The sequence below is a fragment of the Mastacembelus armatus genome, chromosome 13 (assembly GCF_900324485.2).
Source record: "Mastacembelus armatus chromosome 13, fMasArm1.2, whole genome shotgun sequence".
In the NCBI taxonomy this organism is placed as follows: Eukaryota; Metazoa; Chordata; class Actinopteri; order Synbranchiformes; family Mastacembelidae; genus Mastacembelus; species Mastacembelus armatus.
Window position 1 is genome coordinate 23572016 of NC_046645.1, and position 24933 is coordinate 23596948.

At 41.4% G+C, this 24933-nt stretch overlaps 2 protein-coding genes across 2 annotated transcripts; both read left to right on the forward strand.

Moving 5' to 3' along the window:
• Positions 1-6572: 6572 nt before the first annotated feature.
• On the forward strand, positions 6573-11554 carry LOC113138465 (oocyte zinc finger protein XlCOF6). Its single transcript, XM_026320925.1, has 4 exons — positions 6573-7110; positions 8217-8596; positions 8946-9015; positions 9184-11554. The coding sequence occupies exons 1-4, from the start codon at positions 6717-6719 to the stop codon at positions 10746-10748; spliced, it is 2409 nt and encodes an 802-aa protein (XP_026176710.1). The 5' UTR covers positions 6573-6716; the 3' UTR covers positions 10749-11554.
• Positions 11555-11791: 237 nt separating this feature from the next.
• LOC113134921 (zinc finger protein 729) lies at positions 11792-23892 on the forward strand. The gene is made up of 12 exons (XM_026314519.1): positions 11792-11952; positions 13018-13348; positions 13571-13621; positions 13827-15286; positions 17951-18100; positions 18843-18941; positions 19749-19968; positions 20468-20535; positions 21077-21202; positions 21451-21736; positions 21877-22622; positions 23362-23892. Exons 1-12 carry the CDS (start codon positions 11836-11838, stop codon positions 23626-23628), a joined length of 3921 nt encoding a protein of 1306 aa, XP_026170304.1. The 5' UTR covers positions 11792-11835; the 3' UTR covers positions 23629-23892.
• Positions 23893-24933: the final 1041 nt, after the last annotated feature.

A 24933-nucleotide genomic window follows, 5' to 3' on the forward strand; every position in this document is an offset into this window, starting at 1 on the left:
CTGGGGTCTCACAGATGGTGTTTTCTCTGTTCTCTTCAATTTTATTTCAATACAGGTAGCAAACTGAATGCAAAGGGGATCAAACATTTTAAGATTTTTTTGAATGGCCCATCAAATTTTATAATAGGCAAGGCAGGTTCATTTATATAGCACAATTCATACACATAGTAATTCAAAGTGCTTCGCAGAAATAAAAGACAAGTTAAAAATACATAAGCAAGAAATAATAATTAAAAGTTATGTTAGATGAGGCTTGTCTAACATCATCAGGAAGACTATTCCAGGTTTTAGCTGCATATAATTGAAACGCTGCTTCTCCCTGTTTAGTCCTGACTCTGGGCACGAGCAGAAGGCCTGTCCCTGATGTTCTCAGAGTTCAAGATGGTTCATATGGCATCAGCATGACAGAGATGTAATGTGGTGCTGAGCCATGAAGAGACTTATACACAAGCAGTGCTGTTTTGAAGTCTATTCTCTGAGAGACAGGAAGCCAGTGCAGAGATCTGAGAACAGGAGTAATGTGATTGTACTTCCTGGTTCTAGTCCGGACCCGAGCAGCAGCGTTCTGAATGTACTGTAGCTGCCTTACAGCTCGTTTTGAGAGCCCTGTGAACAGGCCATTACAGTAATCTAACCTGCTAGAGATAAATGCATGGATGAGTCTTTCCAAGTCTGGTTTAGACATGATCCCTTTGATTCTGGCAATGTTTTTGAGATGGTAAAAAGCTGACGATGTTATCGATTTAATGTGGCTGTTAAAATTCAAGTCTGAGTCCATGATTACCCCTAGATTTCTAACTTGATTTTTAAATTTTAGAGGAAGAGACTCAAGGTGACTGCTGACACTTTCTCTTTGTTTCTGAGGCCCAAAGATGATTATTTCAGTCTTGTCACTGTTTATTTGGAGAGAGTTGTTTTGCATCCACAGAGTGATCTGTTCAATACAGCTGCACAGTGAGTCGACTGGTCCATATTCACCAGCTGTGAGTGAAATGTAAATCTGAGTGTCATCTGCATAGTTATGGTAGGACACATTATTGCTGCGTATTAACTGGCCTAAAGGAAACATGTAAAGATTGAACAAAAGGGGTCCCAAGATGGACCCTTGGGGGACCCCACATGTCAACACCATTTGATCTGAGACACAGTGACCAACTTCAACGAAATACTTCCTGTCTTCAAGATAGGATTTAAACCATTTAAGGGCAGTACCAGAGATGCCTATCCAGTCCTCTAGCCTTTGTAACAGGATCACATGGTCCACTGTGTCAAAAGCAGCACTTAGATCCAGCAGTACTAAGACAGAGACTCTGCCAGCATCAGTGTTCAGACGAATGTCATTTGTCACCTTGATGAGGGCAGTTTCAGTGCTGTGATGGGGCCTAAATCCTGACTGAAAAACATCAAAGCAGTTGTTTAGCATGAGAAAGTCAGTAAGTTGTTGGTAACCAACTTTTTCAATGATTTTGCCTAAAAACGGCAGATTTGATATGGGCCGGTAGTTGTTCAGTACCATGGCATCAAGACTGCTCTTCTTCAGGAGAGGCTTGATGACAGCAATTTTCAAGGCCCTTGGAAATGTTCCAGACTGTAATGAGTTATTAACTAATTGAGTGAGTTGTGGTAACAAACTGCTTAGTACTGATTTCAGAAACTTAGTGGGTAAAACATCAAGGCAATAGGTGGATGAGCTCAGACTTGAGATGATCTCTTCAACTGTTATGTCATTTACTGGTGTAAAGTGTTTCAGTTCTACCAAGTGTTTCCTGGATGGCTGCAGAGTATCTGGCTTGTGCAATTTATTGTTTGTTTAATACCCTGAATCTTGTCATTAAAAAATAATGCAAATTCATTACATTTAGATGTTGAAATTAGTTCCAATGGTAATGGAGATGGAGGGTTTGTCAACCTACTCACTGTTGCAAACAGAACACGTGAGTTGTTACTACTGTTGTTGATGATTTCAGAAAAATACATTTCTCTCTTTCTACGTAGAGTTTCATTGAACACACACAGCATCTGCTTATAAATGTCATAATGAACCTGGAGCTTTGATTTACGCCATCTTCGTTCGGCCTTCCGGCACTCCCTTTTCTGTGCCCTGACCGAGTCATCATTTCTCCACGGTGGCTTTTGCCTGTTCCTGATTAATTTATCCTTAACAGGAGCAATCACATCTATGACATTTAGAACACTTGAAGTATATGAATTCAACAAATCTTCAACATGAGAGAAAGTGGTATTTTCAAACCTAATCATCTCCATAAACAGTTTCCTGGTGTTATCATTTATGTGTCTTTTCTGAACAAGTGTAGGTCCAGTTGCATCTTTGGGAATTATGGACAAATCAAAAAAGACACAAAAATGATCAGACAAAGCAACATCAATCACAGTGATATTAGAAACGTTAACACCCTTAGTAATGACAAGGTCCAGAGTGTGACCTCTGGTATGGGTCGGCTCCCTAACGTGCTGGCTAAGGCCATACGTTTCAAGGACGGCAGAAAGTTCTTTAGCATATCTGTCACAGGCCTTATCCATGTGAACATTAAAATCACCTGTAATAACCAAACAGTCAAACTCTGTGAGGACAACTGAAAGCATCTCAGTAAATTCATCAATAAAATTTTGACAGCATTGGGGAGGTTTGTAGAGGATAATAAAAAGTACAGAGGGAGATAATTTTTGCTCCATTTTAAAAGATACATACTCAAATGATAAGAACTCCCCAAATGACAACCTGTGGGTAACGTTATTATCCCTAAAAAAGGCACAGACGCCACCACCCTTTTTGTTTTCTCGTGTTTCTGATAGAAATATAAAATTAGGTGGGGTGGATTCAATAAGAACTACATTTGCTGTCCTGCTATCTAACCATGTTTCTGTTAAAAACATAAAGTCAAGATTGTAAGAGGAGATAAAATTATTGATTAAAAATGATTTGTTACATAGAGATCTGACATTGAGCACTGCAAGTTTCAAATTAGTTTGAGTAGGACCTGAAACTATCTGTCTGCAAGGGATTTGAATTAGATTTCTCTGATTGGACAGTCTAACTGTCACTCTTTTAGCCACTCTGCGTGTTTTGACTGGAGCTATAGCACTGGGGGAGAGTGTTCTCTCCCTGGGCCTCAGGTCGATAAGTGGTTTATTATGGCTATAAGTCCTAGAACAGCAGAGGCCCTGGGTGCCTGGGTGTCCTAGTTGCTGATAGCAGCATTGATGCTAGTCAGGATCTTTGGTCCGGGAGCAGGTGGGGGGGGTCTGACAGGGTGCTCTGAGGAAAGTGGAGTTTTAATTGATTGAGGGACATAGGTCATGCTCCTGGGTGGCAAAGGGGGTGGTGTTTGCTGGGGGATGAATTCACTGGCGTTGATGATAATACCCGTGATCTTGCCAGGTTAGGGGTAAGAGGCACCATTTTAATTCCTGATTTCACCAAGGTTTCCAAATGATTTGGAAATCCCATTGGTGAAGCCGTGGATGGGATGGTCAATGATGAGTCTGCAGAGGATGCAGATGCAGCTGGGGGGGCCCAGGGCAGTGGAGGGGGCACCATTGAAAGTGCTGTTGAGGGGGGATCCTTGGCTGATGGTGTGAGTGTTTACTTCACTCCTCTCTTCTCTCAGAGGAGCCTTTAGCTGTTCAGACGGCCATCCAGACCCAGCGTGGTGTCTCAGAGAGTGGAGGAGGTTATCCATTATCCATCTCACTCCACACCTGCTCAGATATGGGCCCTTTCCCTTGAACAGGTCGTCGCGTTGCCAAAACAGGTTGAAGTTATCAATGAAGTGCACTCCTGTTATCTCACAGGCCTTGGACAGCCATGTGTTCAATGCAAGCAGCCGACTGAATTTATTAATCCTCCTGTCGATGTTTGGGAGAGGCCCACTGACAAATGACTGGATTTTCAGTTTGTTAAGTTTCTCTAATAATTTAGAGAAGTCCTCTTTTAAAACCTCTGATTCTCCCTTTCTGGTGTCCACGGCACCCACATGCAGGATCAGCTGTTTGACTCCATGGTGTTTTGAGATGACCTGGGGGAGGAGAGCTGATATATCAGTGACCATGGCACTTGGGTAGCTGCATGTAATAATTCTGCTGTTGTTTATGTCACTAATAGCACCGTCTCCAAGCAGAAGGATATCTCTGTCCTTCACATTTGTCACAGGTTCTTTGTATCTGTTTCTCTGACTGGTTCCATGGCTCCTGTTTTTAAAGTTATTGCTTTTTTGGTTTTCAGTCACAGCAGACATTTCTTGCTCAATAAGATTTAGTTCAGACAGTGGTTGAAACCTGTTACTGAGCTGTATGTTTGTTGATGCTACATGTGGTCCTGGGGTGCCACCATTCTTCTTTCTAATTCTGTGACGCTTTGGCTTGGCACCAAGTTCATGCCAGGTGGCTTCATTTTGAACAATCCCCACTCTTAAAAGTTTTGGGAAAGACACTGTATCGTCCAGGTTCAAGGTAGCGTTTTGGTCAACATAGCACTTATTATTGATAGTAGGTTTCGGCTTCTTACCACTGGGTCTGAACAGAAGCGTGCCGTGAAGTCCTCTTTCAGATTCCAGTGCAAGAATCTTCATTTGTAACACATTGATTTCCTGAAGATATATCCTGCAGTTTTGGCACAATGTGTTTTCTTTTCCAGACATGTTGAAATATTTATGTTGAAAACAATCCATGGCTGTAGTCCCTTAATAGGTCAAATTAAGTGTTAAAAAGAAAAATAAAATCCTCACTAAAATTCCAAATACAGTTAAAAAAAGAGGTAAAAAGTGTATTAGAAAATCAGTGGGTAAAAATAAATTAAATAAAAAGGAATAAAAGCAAAGTAAAGCTGGCAGAAGCAGGAGCAAGCAGAAAAGCGTCTGCACTCTTCAGAAGCAGGAATTAGCCTGCTAGTAGTAGTAATATAATAGATAGTATCATTCTGTATTTCTGCATATTTAAGAAGAAAAATATTCCTTGCTGATGTTCATTGGAAATGTTTCATCATCTTTATGTTCTTGGGTGGGTTTATAACATAAACAACAAAGACAAAAAAGATGTCTACTTTTTATAATGAATTCTTCTAAGCTGTTAATATTCTTCTTATAAAAGTAAGAAATACAACATTTGAATATATGGGCTATAACTTTCATCTATAATGTTACCATAGTTAGACTGGATGCATATCTCTTTACCCTCAGTAGTTACCTAGATCGTGTGCAGTAATTTCATATGTCAGAGAGTTAATCAAACACAGTCATTTTGCATCATCACTAACTCAGTAAAACACAGTGTTGCTCTGTAGGATTGTTAGCAAATATTATTGTACACCATGTGTTTGTACACTCTTTTTCATTCCTTAGTCAGTCATTTCAATTTGAAATGCAGTGCACTGTGTAGTAAACAGGAAGTGATTTCACAAACAGCAATGGTCTTTGAGCTAGTTTCACAAAGGATCCCTTCAAAAGAGACCCAGTCAGTTACCTAATAATTATCAGCCACATTAGTTGATATGATGTAAAAGGCTACACATAATTTCATACATTGTCACTAATCAAACTGCCAGAACTTCAGACATCAGGTTCTTCTTGTTGGTAATCCTGGTAATCCAGCATTTAATTCAACATACTATGATCAATTTAGATTGTTGTATCAGGAATGGACAGGAAGACACCAACACCTGTGGTGTGGACATTGAAGTGGTCCCAGCTTACAAATATCTAGGCGTGCACTTGGACAATAAGTTGGACTGGTAACTGAACAAGGACTTTCTATATAATAAAGGACAGAGGCAACTTTTCCTCCTAAGGCAGCTTAGGTCCTTAGACATCTGCAGGAAGATGCTGCACATGTTTTACCAAACTATGGTAACAAGTGTGCTGTTTATGTTGCAGTTTACTGGGGAGGCAGCATAAAACAGAAGGATGCAAGGCAGCTGGACAAACTGGTGGGAAAAGCTGTTTCAGTCTCTGAAATGAAGCTGGACTCACTGGAGGCTCTGGTGGAGAGAAGCTCACAGACAAAGGTAGCGACCATAATGGAATACACTGACCATCCCCTTCACTACATCCTGAGGGAGCAGAAGAGCAGCTGCAGGACTGAACCATACAGGAGATCCTTCGTCTCCACTGCCATCAGGCTCTACAACACCTTAGTCAATGGCAGATGACACCTGACTACTCTCACTACTGACTGACTGATTAACTACAAGACTACCTGATATATTCCCTTTTGGGGATGAAGAAAGAATCAGAGTCAGCTTTATTGGAATTTGACTCCGATTCACTAGGAATAGGAAGTTAAAAAGAAGGAAAGCAATAGAAATTTAAAAATTAATTAAAATTAAACTAGTTTTTTAAAAAGGTTTATCTTATCTTATCAAAATACCTATTTTAGTAAAAAACAAACAAAAAAAAGTTCTGCCTTAACGTGTTATAATTGCAGTACAGTACAAAGTATCCTAGCAGACACACCTGCAACAAAAATGTTTCACAATCAGCGTCAGAGCTTTTATTGTGAAAACTTAGACACAGGAAGCGGAAGCGCGGCACGGCCGGAACCTTTTCAGAGGCGCACAGGTCGCCATATGTGGATTAAGACGGAAGGAAGAGAGCTGCTGTGTTTATAGTTTGGCGGACTTTAGTTTCAGTCACAGTTGATGTTAAAATGCGCTGCGAGCTTTCGGAACCAGCGGGCTGAGCTTTTATTGTCGCCGCAGAAAAATGGAGGCGAGGTTCGGCAGCGAAGTGGCCTCGATCGTGGAAGTCGCGATCCAGGCGGCCGTGTCCGTGTTCAGGGACGTCTGGGCCAAAGAGGCGCTGAATACGGAGTGGGAAGAGACCAGGTTCGGCGAAATCCAGGAGATAGAGAAGACTCTGGTGGTTCAGATCCACAAAGTGTTCACGGAGGTCTCGTCGGAGCTGGTCGAGGAGAACGAGGCTCTGCGGGCCAGAGTGGAGCAGCTGGAGGACGTGCTGCAGAGGAAAGCCGGGCAGTTGGAACAGGACCTGGAGGCCAGAGTGGGTCAGCTGGGCCGAGACATGGAGCAGCTGGAGAAGGAGCTGAGGAGCATCAGCACCAAGACACCCGGAGGCCCGACTGACGTCCCGGTGCTGGGTGAGGGGCGGTCGCACGTGGAACTCACCTGTCGGTCACACTGAGCTTAGAAACGTCATGTACCGGCAGCCTGAGGGCATTTCCAGTGACAAATACACTTGTCGAAGTAATTTTGATTAAAAAGAAGTTCTAGGTGGTTATTTGTGAGAATCTGCTGTGTGAAAAGAGTGAAAATACCAATGACAGTTAGCTAAGACCAGGTGATGTCTGTGTTTTACTCCCAGTGAACCCCTAAAGATCTGTGGTGATGTGACCGCTGACAGGCGACTGTCGATGGACATGTATGCCTGTTAAGGCTCTGGTTCTTTCCTGTTTTATCAGTTAAACGTTAGTAAACTCGGTCCTGTGGTATCTCAGTCTGAGATGGAGATTGTTATTCGTGCTTTTATTTCATCTCACCTGGACTATTGTACTTCAGTATTCACTTGTGTCAGTAAAACGTCTTGACATGTCTGCAGCTGGTCCCAAATGCAGCTGCAAAGCTCCTGACCAGATCCTCTGAGCTCCCATGTTCCCCCTCTACTGATTTCATTAAGCTGGCTTCCTGTTAAACTCAGTTTAAGGTTCTGGTTTTCACTCTTAGGCCTCTACATGATGAAGGGCCCACCTACATTAGTGAACTGTTGTGGCCCTGTGTCACCAGTCGGACTCCTGGGTCTTCTGATCAGGGCTTGTTAATCCAGGCTTAAAACTAAAGGTGACAGAGCCTTTGCATTGTGGGCCCCGGACTATGGGACTCACTGTCCCCCAGTCTACGATCTGTGAACTCAGACCTGTCTTTTTAAACTGGCCTTCGTTTAGCATCACTCTAGCATTTTACTGCGTTACTTTTGTTTTGATGTTCTTGTCCTTTTATTTTGGTTCTGTATTTTATTTTTGTTTTAATGTGAATCACTTTATATAAATAGAATTTCAAATGTAAAATGATAGAAAACATGCAAATAGAGCAAATCCTCACATTTGAGAAGCTGGAACATGTAAATCTCTGGTTGTTTTTTTTGTTTGTTTTGACACTAACTGTGGTCTTTGTTGTGTACAACTTTCTTTTTTACACTTGCATTAATTCTTCTTTTCAAGAACCTGTGCTTTATGTCTCAACTTCACAGAAGCCCCAGTGACCTGCACCAGTCAGTCTGCCCAGAAACCTGCTGCCCCTCTGGTTTCTGTGAAGGAATCTGACTCCAGCCCTCCGCCGCTTTCAGCAGAGAGCACCGACCATGATCCCAGCTCCACAGCTCAAACTCTGACTGTCCCTAAACCTGCAGTAACCCCGATGGTGTTTGTCGGCAGAGTCAGTTCCGCTCCCACGGTGCTGTTAGTCGGTGCCAGCCAAGTCGTCACCCAGCCCCCAACGCCATTGCCGGCCGTCTCTGAAGCTACCGGAACAACACAGCTCATCCTCAAACCTGCAGCTTCACCAGGGTCTACACCTCAGGACGTCCCCAGTCCAGACCCCAGCAGTGAGGCTGACTCTGCACAGGAAAAGGTGGGATGTTTCCATGCATGTTTGGTTCAGCTCTGTGGATGTCTATTAGCAACACGTCAAACTTACACTGTTCAGGTTCTTTTCATTGTAGAGCCTTTCAGATAATTCTAGTTTAGTCTTGTCAAATGTGATTGTATACAGATGTCCAGCAGCGTAGTGATGTTTATTTCCCACCCTGGTAGAGCTACAGCCTGTACTTTAGGGGCAGCAGGGTTATGCTAATAGTGTTGTTGACTTAACGCAACAGTCTGAGCCAAAAATAATTCTCAGCTGTTTAGAGTGTAAATTAATCTTTTCAGTTTCAACCTTTTTACATGAAACTCAGATTTTTTTCTTTGTGCATTCACAGAAATCTGTGGATGAGCCTCCTTCAGGGAGATCACGGAGAACCAGGAGAGCAACTTCTAAAGCTGAAAAAGGTAAGATTAGATTTTAGACTGTTGCTTCTAACATGATGTGATGTTAAATTTGAGCTTGTAAACAGGTGTAGCAGGCCTTGGATACATCCTTCCTGAAAAAAGTAAATATTACAACAATATCTTCAGATAATAATGGGCTAATTTTATCCATTTTAACTCCATTTCCAGTTTCAACTGGCAACAGTGTGGAAGGTGACAGATTAAGAAGAAAAGGATCCCGGGCAGTGAAACAGTTCTTCTGCGAGCACTGCAACGTCGGTTTTCATTGGAAAGGTGAACTGAACAAACACATGAGGGTCCACAAGAAACCTTTTCCCTGTGAACAATGTGGCAGAAGTTTCCTGTTAAAAAAGTCTCTGGAAAACCATCTTTTACGTCACGAGTCAAGCAAAGCCCCCCTGCCCTTCCCCTGTCCTCAGTGCAAAAGATCATACAGAAAAGAGCAGTCGCTTCAGAATCACCTGAAGCGTCACCAGCAGCTGAAACCACCGAAGCCATTCACCTGCGACCAGTGTGGGAAAACATTTAGAATCCAGCAGTCGCTGGAAAACCACCTGCTACGCCACGAGAAATGGAAGCAAAAGTTGAAGTGTCAACTTTGTGACAAGACTTGCAAGACGTCAGTCCAGCTGAAATGTCACATGGCCGTACACTCGGAGGAGAGACCGTTCAACTGCGAAACATGTGGGAAGGTTTTCAAGAGTAAAGACACGCTTCGCTTTCATCAGATCGTTCACACAAACACCAAAAAGTACAAATGCTCGATGTGTGATGAGACTTTCAAATATGCCCATTCGCTGACGGTGCACAAGAGGAAACACACAGGCATTACTCCGTTCAAATGCACCGTGTGCGACAGGTCGTACAGGACTGGCACTGCTCTGAAACGACACAGTGTAGTCCACACAGGAGAGAAACCTTTCACCTGTCATATCTGTGGAGCGAGGTTCAGCCTGAACAACAATCTGAAGAGGCACCTTCGCATTCACACAGGCGAAAAGCCGTTCACTTGTCAGGAGTGTGGGAAGAGCTTCTCAGACAACAACAAGCTCAAGTCCCACATGCTCATCCATGGTGCCAGAAAGCCTTTTATGTGTGATCTGTGCGGAAAGACCTTCCTCTTCAACTGCAGGCTGCTGATACATCAGAAGTACGTGCACGCGGACAGGAACGAGGAAACAGACGGCACACAAAGACTTTTCCAGGGTAGACAGCGAAACAAGTCACTGGTTAAACCTTACAGCTGCAAAGTGTGTCTGAAAGGGTTTAGCGCTGCATGTTCACTCAAACTCCATGAAAGAGGCCACAGTGAGCACAAGGAGTACAATTGTGGCTTATGTGGGAAGTCTTTCCATAACAAATACTCTTTCGGCTATCATCAGAGAAGCCACTCAGGGGAGAAGCCTTTCGTTTGTGACGTGTGCGGGAAAAGATTTTTCCATGCTGGTAGTCTGAAGCAGCATGAGCGGATTCACACTGGTGAAAAGCCATACAAATGCGATCAGTGTGGCAAGGCCTTCAGGACAGACGGAAACTTCTACAGACACTTGCGTATCCACACGGGCGAGAAGCCGTTTGAATGTTTGTACTGTCACAAGAAGTTTCACCAGTCAAATCAGCTGAAGTCCCATCTGCAGGTCCACACCGGACATAAGCTGTACTCCTGCCAGCAGTGTGGTCGCGGCTTCTCTGATTCAAGGCAGCTCAAGAAGCACAGCTGCGATGGGTCGTAGGTCATATGATGTGATGCTGCACTGTGTTATCCACCGGCATGTTCAGTAGGTCTACATGGGGAATTGGAAATCTTGTTAATCTAAAAAAGTCTTGAATTGGAGAGGCGGGTTGTATTAAGGGAAACAAAATGACCTGAGTGTGGCCCAGTGCTTTTGTGTTCACAAGTGAGACAGAAAAAATGACCTTTAGTTTCCTGTTCATAACCTTTTGTTGGTCCAGTTCATTCAGTTAAAACATTTTAGAGAGTTCATTAACAGGAAATGAATATTTTCCATGGTTGGAAATACGTCCAGTTGCTGCAGTTATCAGATAAAATGCGAAACATTTGCTTGTGATAGCTTCGTAATGGCAAAGGGAAGTTTGATATTGCAAACTTTTGTTTTGTTTTGGCTGTTGGTAAACTAGGGACTTTTAACACTTAAGGGCTTTGCTAACTCTCACTTATTACTCTTGATATGTTAGAGTTAAGGAAATACTTAGGGTGTAGTTAATGTAATATTAGATAATAAAAGTAGTTACAGGACTCTTCCAGAGTAAAGGTTGGCAGAATTTTTGTGGCATTTTTAGGTATTTCTTTTAAGTTCAATAACCTCAGCGGCTAAAAACATGTTGGGCTGTTTGCTTTTATAGAACTTGTGAAACCCCAGAAAGAGGTACTAGGGTATGACGCCTCTATAAATGTTTTGATGATGAAAAAAAAAAGCTAGCTACTTCTGTGTTAAGAGTTAGTGTTTTGTTTTGTTTTTTTCAACAGCTGAAACTGTTTCTCTTTTCCTGTTAATATTAAAAAAGAAAATTAAGGTCATTTTTGATTGTCTTATTTTGAAATAATTATTTATGTATTTAATCCAATAGAGTGCGATTAAGATATTATTTACACAGTAAATACTAAGATTATAAAATAGTTTTATAGTGTGTTTATGTATGTACATTTTATTTGTTTGTAATTGGAATTGAAATTTGCGATCGAAGCAGCTTGGAAGCATTTTATTTTGAAAAAGGCTTGTACGTAAACGCGTCCATTTCCGGACAGATGGTGCCGTTTAGTTGCCGTTGTGAGCGTCTTCTCTTCGTTTGGAGGAAAAAATGACAGAAAAGTCTGTGTTCTATTCAGAAACGAGGTCCATCATGGAGACGGTCATAAAGGCCGCTGTTGTTATTGGACATTCAGCAGAACAAGGTCCCGTAAAGGAGAAGAATAAGGTGAGTTTACCGACAGAAATGCTGTAGCTGGGAGAGATTGGACCGACGGAGTAAAATCCACTGAAGTAACAGCGTAACAAAGATGGCGGAGTGTCCTCACATTTAACATCTAGCTAGCTAACATTTTCACACTCATCAGGAAAATGGAGCTCTGGGTGCATGAGAATATACATGTTTGTTTATAAATATTGTCTCAAACTCATATTTATCTGGAGTTTTAAAGTTACGTTTCTGTTTCCTGTCAACGGCGTTAACTTACCGCCACTCAGTGATGTGACTGACGTTACTTATAGTCACTTTAGTTAAATCTCAATCCTGGTTTTATGGCATTTGAAATATATTTATATGTAGATTAATATTTAAATTTTTATCAATATTCTTCAATCGCCGTAGGGTTTGATACAGCTGAGTTTGTTTTCCCCTGCTGCTTGGTCAAAACAATAAGTTACATCTGACTCTCACTCAAACATCTGTCACTACTTTTAAACTTTTTACTTACATAATCACATCCATCACACACAATTATCAGATTATTCCATAATGAAAATAATTGATAGTTACAGCAGTAGTCATAATAACGTAAGATATTAAATTCAAACTGCAAGTCTCTATTCTTCTTCTCTGTGTGTCACTGTATCAGTTACACTAATAAAATTCTCCTTTTTATATTTGACCTAATTCAGTTTGACTTATTAATAGAGTGTAAACAGGCTAATTACTGTGTTCACAGCAGTGATGACCACCCCCCTGATCATGTTAGTGCCACTGCATTTGTAAACATTGTCATAGATTGATAAATAACATAGTAATTCAAGAGGTATTGTTATATTTGTTAATAGTTACTGTATAGTATGATAGTGTTGTATTGTCCACAATTCTCCCAGTAGTTGGTATGAAATGTTAATTAATTTGTAGGAACATTTTAACTGAATGCTGACAGATGTCCATGAACAGCTGGTACTAACAGATACATGCATCCACCACAAATGCATCTTCATATCAAAGATAGTCTTATCTAATAGATGTTTTATAGTAAATGGTGGTGACCTTTTTTAATCTTCACAGCCAGATTTGGACTGCACTGTGGAAATGTTGGCACGAGAGGCAACAAGAAAGATCAGCGCCATTTTCTCCCAGCTGTCGTCACTGCTGCACAGTGAAAACCAGACCCTGAAAGCCAAAGTGGGGCAGCTGGAGAGCGAGCTGAAGACTGCGACTGAAAACTTTGAAAACGCCAGAATGTGGAGAGAAAACGTCTTGAATGGCTGCCCCGTCCTGTTTGAGCAGAGTGGGCTGATTTTCACCTTGAAGCCGTTTGGTAAGTTAAAAAGAAATCTGGAAAAATCAACAGAGGGAGTCACAGAATCATCGCCTGCTGCTGGACATGATGCATATGGTACGTTTCCATTAAAAGTGAAATCTGACCAAATTGTAAGGTCTTCTATAAAACTGCAGTTTTATTTGTAGTTGTGATATTATGACTTGGTGGCAAAATACCAATTCTGCCATTGTGTCCAGTTTTGGAGAAAATTTTGTCCCAGGCAGCATAAATGACACTGGCTGCCTAACTTTTGCTGTTTGCAGTTGATTAATGTGCCTGTATTCTTTACTTGCTCAGATGGTGGAGAAGGATTAGAGGAAGCCAGGTCCTCAACAGCAGCTAGACAAGGTGAGATTGTTAGGAGTAGTTGATATGTAGACATTGCGAAGTTCCCCAACTGGTCAGTGAGTGTGATTACTTGAGTGTGCTTTCATTTGATCCAAGTTAAGTTTTATATGTAATAATGTTTTCTTTTACTATCACAATTTCCCATTTGTTGCTGTATAGTGCTGTTGCTCTAGATCATGTGTGGTAGCTTTTGTTTTTCCCACAGCTGCAGAGGATTGCACCACAGAAATCGCAGCAGAATCCAAAAACACCGGCAGCCAAAGCTCACAGGATGCAGAACCCAGGAACAAAGGGAAGGTGTTTGCATGCAAAGTCTGTGACAAGACTTTCACCAGACAGTTTCATCTGATGAAACACATGAACTCTCACAAAGAGCAGAGGCCTTACACCTGCAACCAGTGTCCAAGAAAGTTCAGGAATACAACGACGTTTGAGTACCACCTGCTGCGACATGAGGAGAAGAAGTACGCTACTTTCAAGTGCCAGCTCTGTGATAAGACCTTCAAAACAAAAATGCACCTGAAGACTCATCAGCTCGTACATACCGACACGAGGCCCTTCCTCTGTTCCACCTGTGGGAAAGGCTTCAAAACCAAACACAACCTGCAGGCTCATCAGGTTGTGCACACTGCTGAAAAGCCTCACAAATGCTCGGAGTGTGGGGAGAGTTTCAGGTACGCCTTCACACTGCAGTGCCATAGAAGTGTTCATACAGGTGAACATCCGTATAAATGCACAGTGTGTGGCAAAGCTTTTATAAAGAGGAGATCACTGAGGACACACCAGTCGGTCCACAGAGGGAAAACCTTTACGTGTGAGACGTGTGGAGCAGGCTTCACCCTTCAGCACAACCTGAAGAGACACATTCGTATTCACACAGGTGAAAAACCTTTCAAATGTAAAGTCTGTGGGAAGAGTTTCATTCAGGACAACAAGCTGAAAGCCCACATGCTCCTTCATGGTGCTTCAAAGTCATTCATGTGTGACCTGTGTGGAAAGACTTTTCTATACAACTGCCAGCTGCAGAAACACCAGAAAGTCACTCATGATGAAAGACGTGGTCAGGTCATCAGAAGACGAACTCGGGAGCGAGGAAATCGCAGAGTTATCTATCGACGAGACAGAACGACTGTAGACGTGACGCCATTCAGCTGTAAGTCCTGTCGCAAGGGCTTCGACTCTGCGAGTTCACTGAAAAGACACGAGATAATTCACAGTGGTCAGATGCAATACCACTGTGACACATGTGGAAAGTCATTTTTCTACAAAGCTACATACGACTACCATCAGCGAGGCCACTCTGGAGAGCGGCCATTCTGTTGTGACGTATGTGGGAAGAGGTTCATCATCCTTCAGGCCCTCAAGTCCCACAAGCTCCAGCACTCTGGAGAGAAACCACATAAGTGCGAAGAGTGTGGCAAAGCCTTCAGGATCTACACCAACTACCTTAGACACCTACGCATCCACACAGGGGAGAAGCCCTACGAGTGTGAAGTTTGTGGAATAAGGTTCAGGCAGCTTGGACACGTCAAGTTTCACATGCAGGTCCACACAGGAGAGAGGCCGTACTCCTGCAGCAGCTGTGGACTTGGATTTTCAGACTCAAGACTGCTCAAGAGACATAATTGTACTGAGAAATACCAGGGGAACACAGTCACTACCTCCTGAAACTGCACATTGATTCAGCCACCATGCCTCAGGCAGAGACTTTCCTGTGGTAGATCTTAAATTGTTATTTCCTCTCTGGACAAAACATCAAGAAATGAAATTAATTGGATATTAAAAATACAAGCTAAAACTGCAAGGAGAACTGATGTTGCACACTAGAAACCTGAACCACCACGCTGTAACAGAAGGATCCTGAATAACATTATTGTCAGATGGGATTAATGCTGCCTGAATGAGAATTTATATTTCAGATAACTTCAGCCTGTTTCTAGAGGCTCAGCTGTGACTGTCAACTGTGTGAAAAGATACAGACAACCCACAATTTCTGCATTTAAATAAAAGTTGCTTCAAATTTTAAGACTCTGTATTGTTTCAGTAATTGATTATATTGTGTGATAAGCACAGTAAAACAAATTCTTTGAATTGAAATGAAGTCTGAGTGTGAGTGTGTGAGGGTGTTTGTCTCTATGTGGCCCTGTGATGGACTGGTGACCTGTCCAGGGTGGACCCCTGCCTTTCACCCAAAGAGAGCTGGGATAGGCTCCAGCAGATCCCTGTGACCCTGGTTAAGGAATAAGTGGGTATAGATGATGGATGGATGGATGAAATGACATTTTCTTGAACAGCTGTGCAGGTGATGACATACCATGCCTTTATTTTGACAGCAAAAATAGTGCAGAACAATGTAATGTTTATTAACCAACCTTATATTTTTAGTGCAGACACTATTGACTAGACAGTAAATGCCATGAGTGATACCAATATTATATGAATATTAATACTAAAAGTAACCTTGAAGGAACTGTGTCATTTAACTGTGTTATTCCTGTGAATAATGAGAAGTTTAGGAACTATCAAGGTGATGATTTCTATTCATTCATCGCTGTCACCACCTGGGGGACAGTAAACAACCATGTTAGCCATTACAGTCAGGCCATAAAAAATAACATTTAAAAACTTAGTATAGTTTTATTGCTGTTGTATTAGTATGGGCTACTTTCCCGGTGCCTGTACATTTACATGAAGATGACAAGCCATGGTCGAAACACTATTAGTAAAGTGAACACACTCATCTGTAGTGCAATGAAGGGTCGTAACAACTGAATATCATTTTTAAGTTTGTTTAAGTAATCTTACTATGGGTACTACACTGAGAATGAATTAGTACATTGTGTAGTAAAAATGCATGTTCTGCTTGGAATATTAAACCACTGAGAAACACTAAGCAAGTTGTATTGACAACGTTCTGTGTTTGTCTATAACCTTTTTCCCTCTGTTTTCTTTCTTTCCCCTGCTTGTCTTTTATTTTGGTTGCTTGATATTCCTTTTCTTAAATGACACAGTTCCTTCAAGGTTTTGCTAAAATGCACTTTACCTTAAATGCAATTCTCACATTTGTGTCCATTTATGCCTGATAACCTGCCATGTTATTTTTTGGTACAGGAGCTAGGAGTCTGTAAATCTATGCTTTCAAACCAACAATAATTCTTTACTTACAATGTTAATGAAACAGTTGTGCTGCTGCCCTGGTTACCTCTAGTTACTTTACCACATCTTTCAAGTTTGTCATTAAATATGACCAATTTAAGCCTTTTGTGATGCCACTCTTTAATGAAGACTTAAATATGGTTGTGCTCTTTGGGATGCTAGTCACCAGCATTCAGTGTGATGAGGACTACATAGAGCCTGCATACTAAAATACAAAAACGTGTTCTTTACTGTTGAATGAGGGTCCTAAGCCAAATATGCACAAACCCAGGGAGAGATGGGAGATACTACAATTGATGAACAGCTCTGGTCAAATTTGTGTGAAGTAGCTTATCTGCCGCTATAAATGGACATTATAGACTAGTTCACTATAACTTTCTTCGTCAATTATATTTTACTCCACAGAAATGACATAAATCCAATCCTGAATTGTCAGAAATATGTTTCAGATGTGGTATAGAGGTCGGCTCTTTCCTTCCTTTTACCTAGCTTTGTATAAAGGTCAAGACCTTTTTGGTATGACCTTTGTGAAACTTTGACCAAAATTACAGAATTTCCATTGGACCCAGAGCTATAAGTATTAGGAAATTTGGAAATTTCAGAAATCTTAACAGAACTCTATTCAATTCTCAAACTAAATTCATAGAAATTGCTTAATGTGTGGCAAGATAATGTATAGTAATGACATGGAAATCTGATTCACCTCTATTCACCTGTATTCCACTTATATAACACCTTTTTGAAAATTTTGGCAGCCTTATTTAAATTACATAGTTACATCATTGACACTGTCATAGAGACTTCATCATTTCTGGTTGGTTAGAAAACCTCTTTACAGGATAGACTATTATACTATTACAATTTAATTTTGTCTTTAAGCACTGCCCCCTTTTATTATATTTGTTGTTTTTTTGTGTTGTTGGATGTATGTGGTGAGGATGAGGTTTGTTCAAGATGTTTAAATGATTTTTTAACTTAAAAATAAAATATTAAGAACTGTAAGAGAAAAAAATGCATACTTTTATTTTGAAAGGCGGGAACTAGGAAAAAAGAAGAGCTTCCGTGTGGTGAGGGCACGAGTGTCTTTTCATCGTAACGACAATGTTTCAGCACCGACAGCTGTTTGTTTGATTATAAAGCCTGGAGCTAATCAATAATTATCGATAGTTATAATTCACCAGCATGTCCGATTTGAAGGCGCAGGTCGGGGCCATTTTGGAGATGTTGGTCAACGCGGCTGTGACAGAAATGACCAAAGTTTTCGGTTCAACACCACAAGCGGCGTCACCTGCGGCTGAAAACACGCACGAGCCCTCGGAGAAGGTGCGTGCAACAGTTTGCTGTGTTTACAGTTTATTGTTTACTGGTTGTTGTTGTTTTCCAGAGCCCTCTCTGTGTTAGTGCCCCCTCCTGTCTAGACAAGCAGCTGATCATAGAAATAGAAGAGCTAGGAAGCTGCTGCTGCTAAAACTAAACTAACTCCCACCGCCTGACGGAGCGCGTGTCCAGGTGAAACCACATTTAAACGTCCAGGTGTGGTTGGTCCAGGTGGAGCAGCTGTCGAGAAGAGTCTATCTTCAGACGCCATTTTGAATTGGACAGCAGGCTGAGGCCTATCTATCTGCTCTATGTCTACAGGATAATAATCTATCATTTATTAGTATTTTACAATGAGACCTCTGGTCTAACGCCTTAAAATTATAGCTGATTATCGAGTTTTGCTCAATGTTGAGGTGGACCTGCTCGAAATACTTTTACGCATGTTAAGTACAAACATGAGGTACTTATACTTTTCTTGAATAGTTGGACTTTGTGCAGCTGTGTACTTTTACTGCACTATATCTTTCCAGAGGCATGACTGAACTGCAGTACAGGCTTAATAAGCTTTGCCCTTTTTACATGCACTGATACAAGAAAGTAAGTTGATTAAGTTTTAAAAAATGGAAAAATGTTTAAAACCAATTAACAGTGGTTAGTCTGTTAATTTCTTTGTTTTATTTTTTACCCTTTACATGTTCATCCATGTTTATCTGCCTCTAACGGTGAGCTTCTTTGTTTTCTGCAGGTAATCCAGCTCAGCGGCCTCATGACATCTCTGGCTCAAGAAGCTGTGGAGAAGATCTGCCAGCTCTTCCATGAATGTTCGTCTCTGCTGCAACTAGAAGTACGTCACTCAGCTGCTTGGATGGTGTCTTTGTCTACAGAAACATTCACCTTCTTCTGTTTACAGCTTTATCTTATCATCGTCAGGAAATGGGCTTTATTATATCGGGAACCTTTTTATGAGTTTATACTACACCGTGCTTTCCGAGGGCTTGTCAGGGAAATCTCTGACTGCTTTTTACCTTAAGAGTAGATTTGTGTTATTTGCAAGAAAGAGACAACATATCATCACTGTCTCTGAGAGAGAAATTATATGTAGATATTTCTACACACACAGTCTGTTGACGTTCAGAGGGTTGTGACATCTGCTCAGTTTCCTCATGTGGAAGCACGATGGTTTTTCTGCCATTTAGAGCTACCTTTGAAACAGCGGTCTCTCTCCCTCTCTTCACTGCCTTGGTTAATATTGTGAGGTTATAAACAAAGTGCTATTTGGTCTTTGTTTGACAGAGGGGAAGAGAAATGATGCAGCAGTTATCTATATGTACTGTCAGACATTGTATTCTGAAGGGGATTTCAACAGCATTGACATAACTTATTTCTTCCAATATAAACATGTGAAACATCTCTACAACTACTACAACTATTTTCATAATATTATAATTTCAGATTGTGACTGATCAGTCAACAAAGTCATGCACTTCTGCTTTCTTACAAACACTTGAAATATAAATATATCTACTGTAAAATATGCAATAGTTGGCAAATGTATATTGTCTCACTGTATATATATTTATCACCATATTACCCAACCTTAGTGGCACACAAGATGACTACAAAGACTTGATTTTTTGTTTTTGTTGTGCAGGTGTCAGAGGGTGTGACAGAGATTGAGGACTTGAGGAGGAGACTAGAAGTGGCTGAGATGGAGCTGAAGCTGGTGTTGGAGGGCAGTGGAGGCCAGAAGGAAGCGGAGGAGCCCACAGAGGGAGGCAGCAGACAGAAAAACAGCAGGACGGCTCCAAGCAACAGAGCAGGAGGAGAGACTGTCGAGATCAGCCAGCGCTCAGGGAGGAAGAGTCGCAGAGGTGATGAGTTTGTCTTGTCACTGTGTTGTTTTTTCTTACTTAAATGTTGAGTAAGAAGTTGCATTGCTGATCTCATGTTACAAAAACAGTAACCGAGGACTTCTCTAAACAGACGAAAATGGAAAATGAGTTAAAAAAATGTCAGAGTCAGTCAGAAGTCAGTTAGCTTAACTTGGCATAGTTTCTGAAGCAGGAGGCTAATAATAATAATAAAATCCACCTTTTAACTCATCTAAAACTCACTGATTAATCGGTTACAGCTAACTTGTTTAATCTGCAAAAACTCTATGAAACTCTATTAAACTTTCTATTAAACTCTATTAAACTGCAAAAACTACAAAAAACAACTTTTTGTACGTATACATTTGACAAAATATGTACTAACAATAACAAATCATATTGTTATCCTTCTATTCACTTTCACTCGGTTTCTGCTACACATGGTCTGATAAAGCAGAAATTGCCAGAGAGGTACAGATAACTTCTTGAATTTTTACAGTGATTAGTGGGGACGCTGGAGTGAAGAGATCACCTATAATTCACCTGTGGAAAGGCAGAACCTATGAGGTAAAGTTCAACTTCTTATTTGAGTCTCTATATTTGTCTCTTGTTCCTGCTTTCTGTTCTTCTTCCTCACACTGATACTAATTATATATCAGGGCAAATTAGATGTATTGCTCCAGCAATAGGTTTACAACACTAAAACACTATAGTGTCATAGTTTTAATTTATTATTTTCGTACTGGGGAGGCATGTGGTGAGCACTGTTGCCTCACAGCGGAAAGGTTCTGGTCACAGACCTTGTTCTATGTGGGGTCTACTTTTTGTCCCTGTGGGTTTTCTCCTTCTACAGTCCAAACACATGCAGGCTAGGTTGGTTGGTGACTCTAAATTGCCCGTAGGTGTGAATGTGAGTGTGTGCCTGTCTCTGGATGTCAGCCCTGTGATAGACTGCTAATCTGTCCAGGGGGGACCCTGCCTCTCACCCACTGCATGCTGGGATCGGCTCCGCCCCCCCCCTATGAGACCAAAAATCCATATCTTTATTTTTAGTTGGGGTCCAGGACAACCCAGACTCTTAAATCTGTTCTTATTGTGTCTCTCTCAGGACAACGTGCAACCGGTCACAATAAAGGAGGAAGGACTGGAGGCGTTTGCTGACCAGACATCATCAGATTCTGGTCAGAACAGAGATGAACAAGGGGAGGATGATGATGATGATCCTGACTATCAGGTTGATTTGATGAATTTCTCAATAATTCTGTCAGTTCCTAATGTTTAAATCATTTTTATTGCTCTCTTTCTTGTTTTTTGCCTCTTTATTATGTACAGAGTTTAACATATATATAATGTTCTGTATTTGCTTAATTGAGAGTAGTGCTTAAATTGTCCATGTGTAAATGTGTATGTGAAGGCCAGTTGATGTTAAGCTTAATAGAAAATAGTATAGTATCAGATTAAATTGTACATTTTTCCTTTTAGGTGGAGCCAGAAGATCCAGATGACGTTGACCCAGGATACACCTCCAGACCTAAACGTGTTGTAAAGACCAAGTCCTATCAACGTCAAATGAAGAAGGAGAGTCTGGGTCAGATCCAACAGCCTCTGAGCTGCAAACACTGCAGGAAAACTTTCACCAAGCTGCTGCAGCTCAAAGCCCACCAGGCCATCCATGGGGCAAACGCAGAGAAGCCTTTCCACTGCCCTCAGTGTGGCAGAGGCTTTTCATTCCAGCGAAGCCTCAATGCACACTTGCTTCTCCATACTGGTGAGGACTCAGCTCTATGTTTGACAGTGGTTGTGACCCAGTGTTTATTAATACATCTTTAAAAAACATTATAGCTTTAATGCCTGGAGTATTCCATATTCTTTCCCTCACATTACTCATTGTTCTAACTGTACGTACAGGCGAGAGACCACACACCTGTGATATTTGTGGGAAGGGTTTTACCTTGAAGCAGCTCCTGAGGAACCACCAGCGTCTCCACGCTGAAGTCCGGCCATTTCATTGTGAGCAGTGCGGGAAGAGCTTCTACCGAGCCCACGGCCTGAAAATGCATCAGATGGTCCACACTGGAGAGCGGGCCTACAACTGCCAATACTGCAACAAAAGCTTCACAATACAGGGTAACCTGCAGCGCCACCTGCGCATACACACGGGGGAAAAACCTTTCAGGTGTGAGACTTGTGGAAAAAGCTTCAACCAGGCCGACACTCTGAAAGGCCATCAGCGGATACACACTGGTGAGCGTCCCTTCAGCTGTGAGACCTGCGGCAAGTGTTTCATCCAGAAGAGTGCTTTGAAGATGCACCAGAAAACCTCTCACTCAGGTGAGAACTCGCTGGCCTGCGTTGCATGTGGCACTACAGTAGCCTGTGTTGACTCGCTACGCAAACACCTTCAGACACATGCGGCAACTATTCCATGTATGTGTGCGCTGTGCGGCCAGCGGCTGAACTCTATCACTGACCTGCGCTCGCACCAGCAGCACCACACAGTAGACAGGCCTCACAGCTGCGGGCTCTGTGGGAAGAGTTTCAAATCGTCCAGTTACCTGAAAATTCACCTCAAGACACACAGTGGGGAGAGACCCTTCTCCTGCGACATCTGCGGTCGCATGTTTACACAGCACAGCAGCCTGAAATCACACCAGGTAGGTTTACCCTGACTATTGTTTCCATAATGGGCAGGTCCAATAACATGGTCTAGTGAAGAGAGAAGATATCTCCATCCATGCCATAGGACTCAAAACAAAGCATTAGACAGTCAAAGAATTTTTTAAGACCTAGATTGTATTATCGGCCGAGTTACTATAATAATAATAATAATACATTTTATTTCATGGAGCCTTTCAAAGTCTCAAGGTCACCTTACAGAGAGAAAAGGAAGCATACAGCATGAAATACATAGTGCATCAAAACAACAGTAACAGGAATGCATAAACAAAGGGAGAGAATGTAAAGGCAAAAGTGTGGAGTATCTAGGAAGTGGGCGAAGTACAGTAAAAGTAAATTGAAATGCAGAAACCCAGATGACAGAACAACAAATATGAAACAGTATTAGACAATATGAAATAGGCAGAGGGTGGTAGAACATCACAGGCTGCTTTGAGAAGTTAAGAGAGTTAGATGGTTAATTAAACTAGTCAATTATAACCATCTCAGCCCCAGCATACACATTATGCCTCACTGTTGATTAATGTTCTCACCCTGCTGCTGTGCTGTGTGCTCAGGCTGCAATCAGGTCACCCTGACACCTGCCTTTGTGTGTGGTTAGACATACAGCAGAGCATACTTCCTGTTGTGATACTAGTTGTGTTGCTGAAAGAACCAATAAGGTGAAAGTCTTAAGATGTCAGTTTACAGCTTTTCTTTCATCCTCCTTCTCCGAAGGTGGTCCACACAGGAGAGAAACCGTTCAGCTGTGACACATGTGGGAAGTGTTTCAGCAACACAGGTAATCTGAACAGACACCAGCGTATCCACACTGGAGAGAAGCCGTTCAGCTGTGACACATGTGGACGCAGCTTCAATCAGGGCAACAGCCTGAAAGCCCACCAGCAAATACACACCGGGGAGAAGCAGTTTATGTGTGACAAGTGTGGGAAGAGTTTTTCCTACCTGAGGAATCTAAAGGACCACAAGTGTTTCTATGTGTGATATTTGTCTGCTGATGTCGAATGGCGTAAGCTCCTTTCTACCCACTGAGGAAAAAATGATTGAATGGATTGGTAAAATAATGAATGAGTTTGCAGTGAAAGTTGTTTTGTTAGATTTTCCAGACTTGTTCTGTTTTACCTCTAAGCTATTTTCACTGCAGTGTTTACTTCAGGCGAGTGAACAAATAAACTAACCTTTTAGTCGAAATGGAATCTTAGGGTCAGTTTCTCTGTACACAGGTCAAAGGTAGGCTTGGGTGAGCACCTTTTATTGTTTTAAGGCATTTACCTGTTTACAGGCAGACCTGCAGTGAGTGCAAGGCAACAAGTTTTAAAGAAACCTCAATAATCCTGAGACACTCTTCAGTCAGGACTAAAGAGAAGCATCAAAGGTGTTTGACTAGAGGAACTTTTAGTTTTTTTTTTTTGTTTTTTTTTTTCTCGTAATGTGTCTGTAAGCAGTGTTTGCTAGTAGATCTCAGAAAAGCCTGGTTCCTAAGCACTACAAAGAATTTAGACAGTGAACAGACCTCTCATTAGAAATTATCTGCCTAGACTTCCAAAATACACTCCCTTTAATTTAGGTTGGCTGAATAATGTTTCTGTACAGAGTCAGAGTAGAACGTCTTACAAGTGACAGACCCAGGGTTCTTCATTGTACACAGATTTGAAATGTGGAAAATTTATTTAAGCTCCTGTTTGCTATGTAGAATAAACACTCTTACATTAACATTTAGTGGTATTTTAATGGCAGCTATTAAACTGGAACAGTGACCTAAAAGGTCAAGTCTAGACTGTAGAGGAGTGACTTTTTTTTTTGTATGTAACTTTCTTTTTCAGGATACAAAATAACCCAATTTAAGTTGTGAGACTAATATTTGTAATGTCTTGAAAAAACTAATATGGTGCATTTCAGATGAGTATTTCCCATAGATAAATGCAATTGTGAGTTTTTGAGAAGTTGCCTTGTGTGCATTAGAAGACTTGAGAACAGATATTGAATGTTATTTTGTAAGAATGTTTCATATGTAAGTTTTCATTTGGTGTCCATATTTGTTATATCTCAACTATGTGACTGCGAGTTAAGCTGATAAACTGAAATTTTGAGCTAATATTTGTTTTTTTTTTCTTTTGACTTTAATAATGCATTGGAACAAGTTTATAAAGCTTAAAATTTACACACCCAGCAATTTATGAGTTAGTCTGTTGTCATCAAGAGTTTTGACAGACTGTATGAACACATGCATAGCTAGCTTGCACTTCTGCACATTATTTTAGTGTAGAAATTTCCTTGTAATATCTGTTT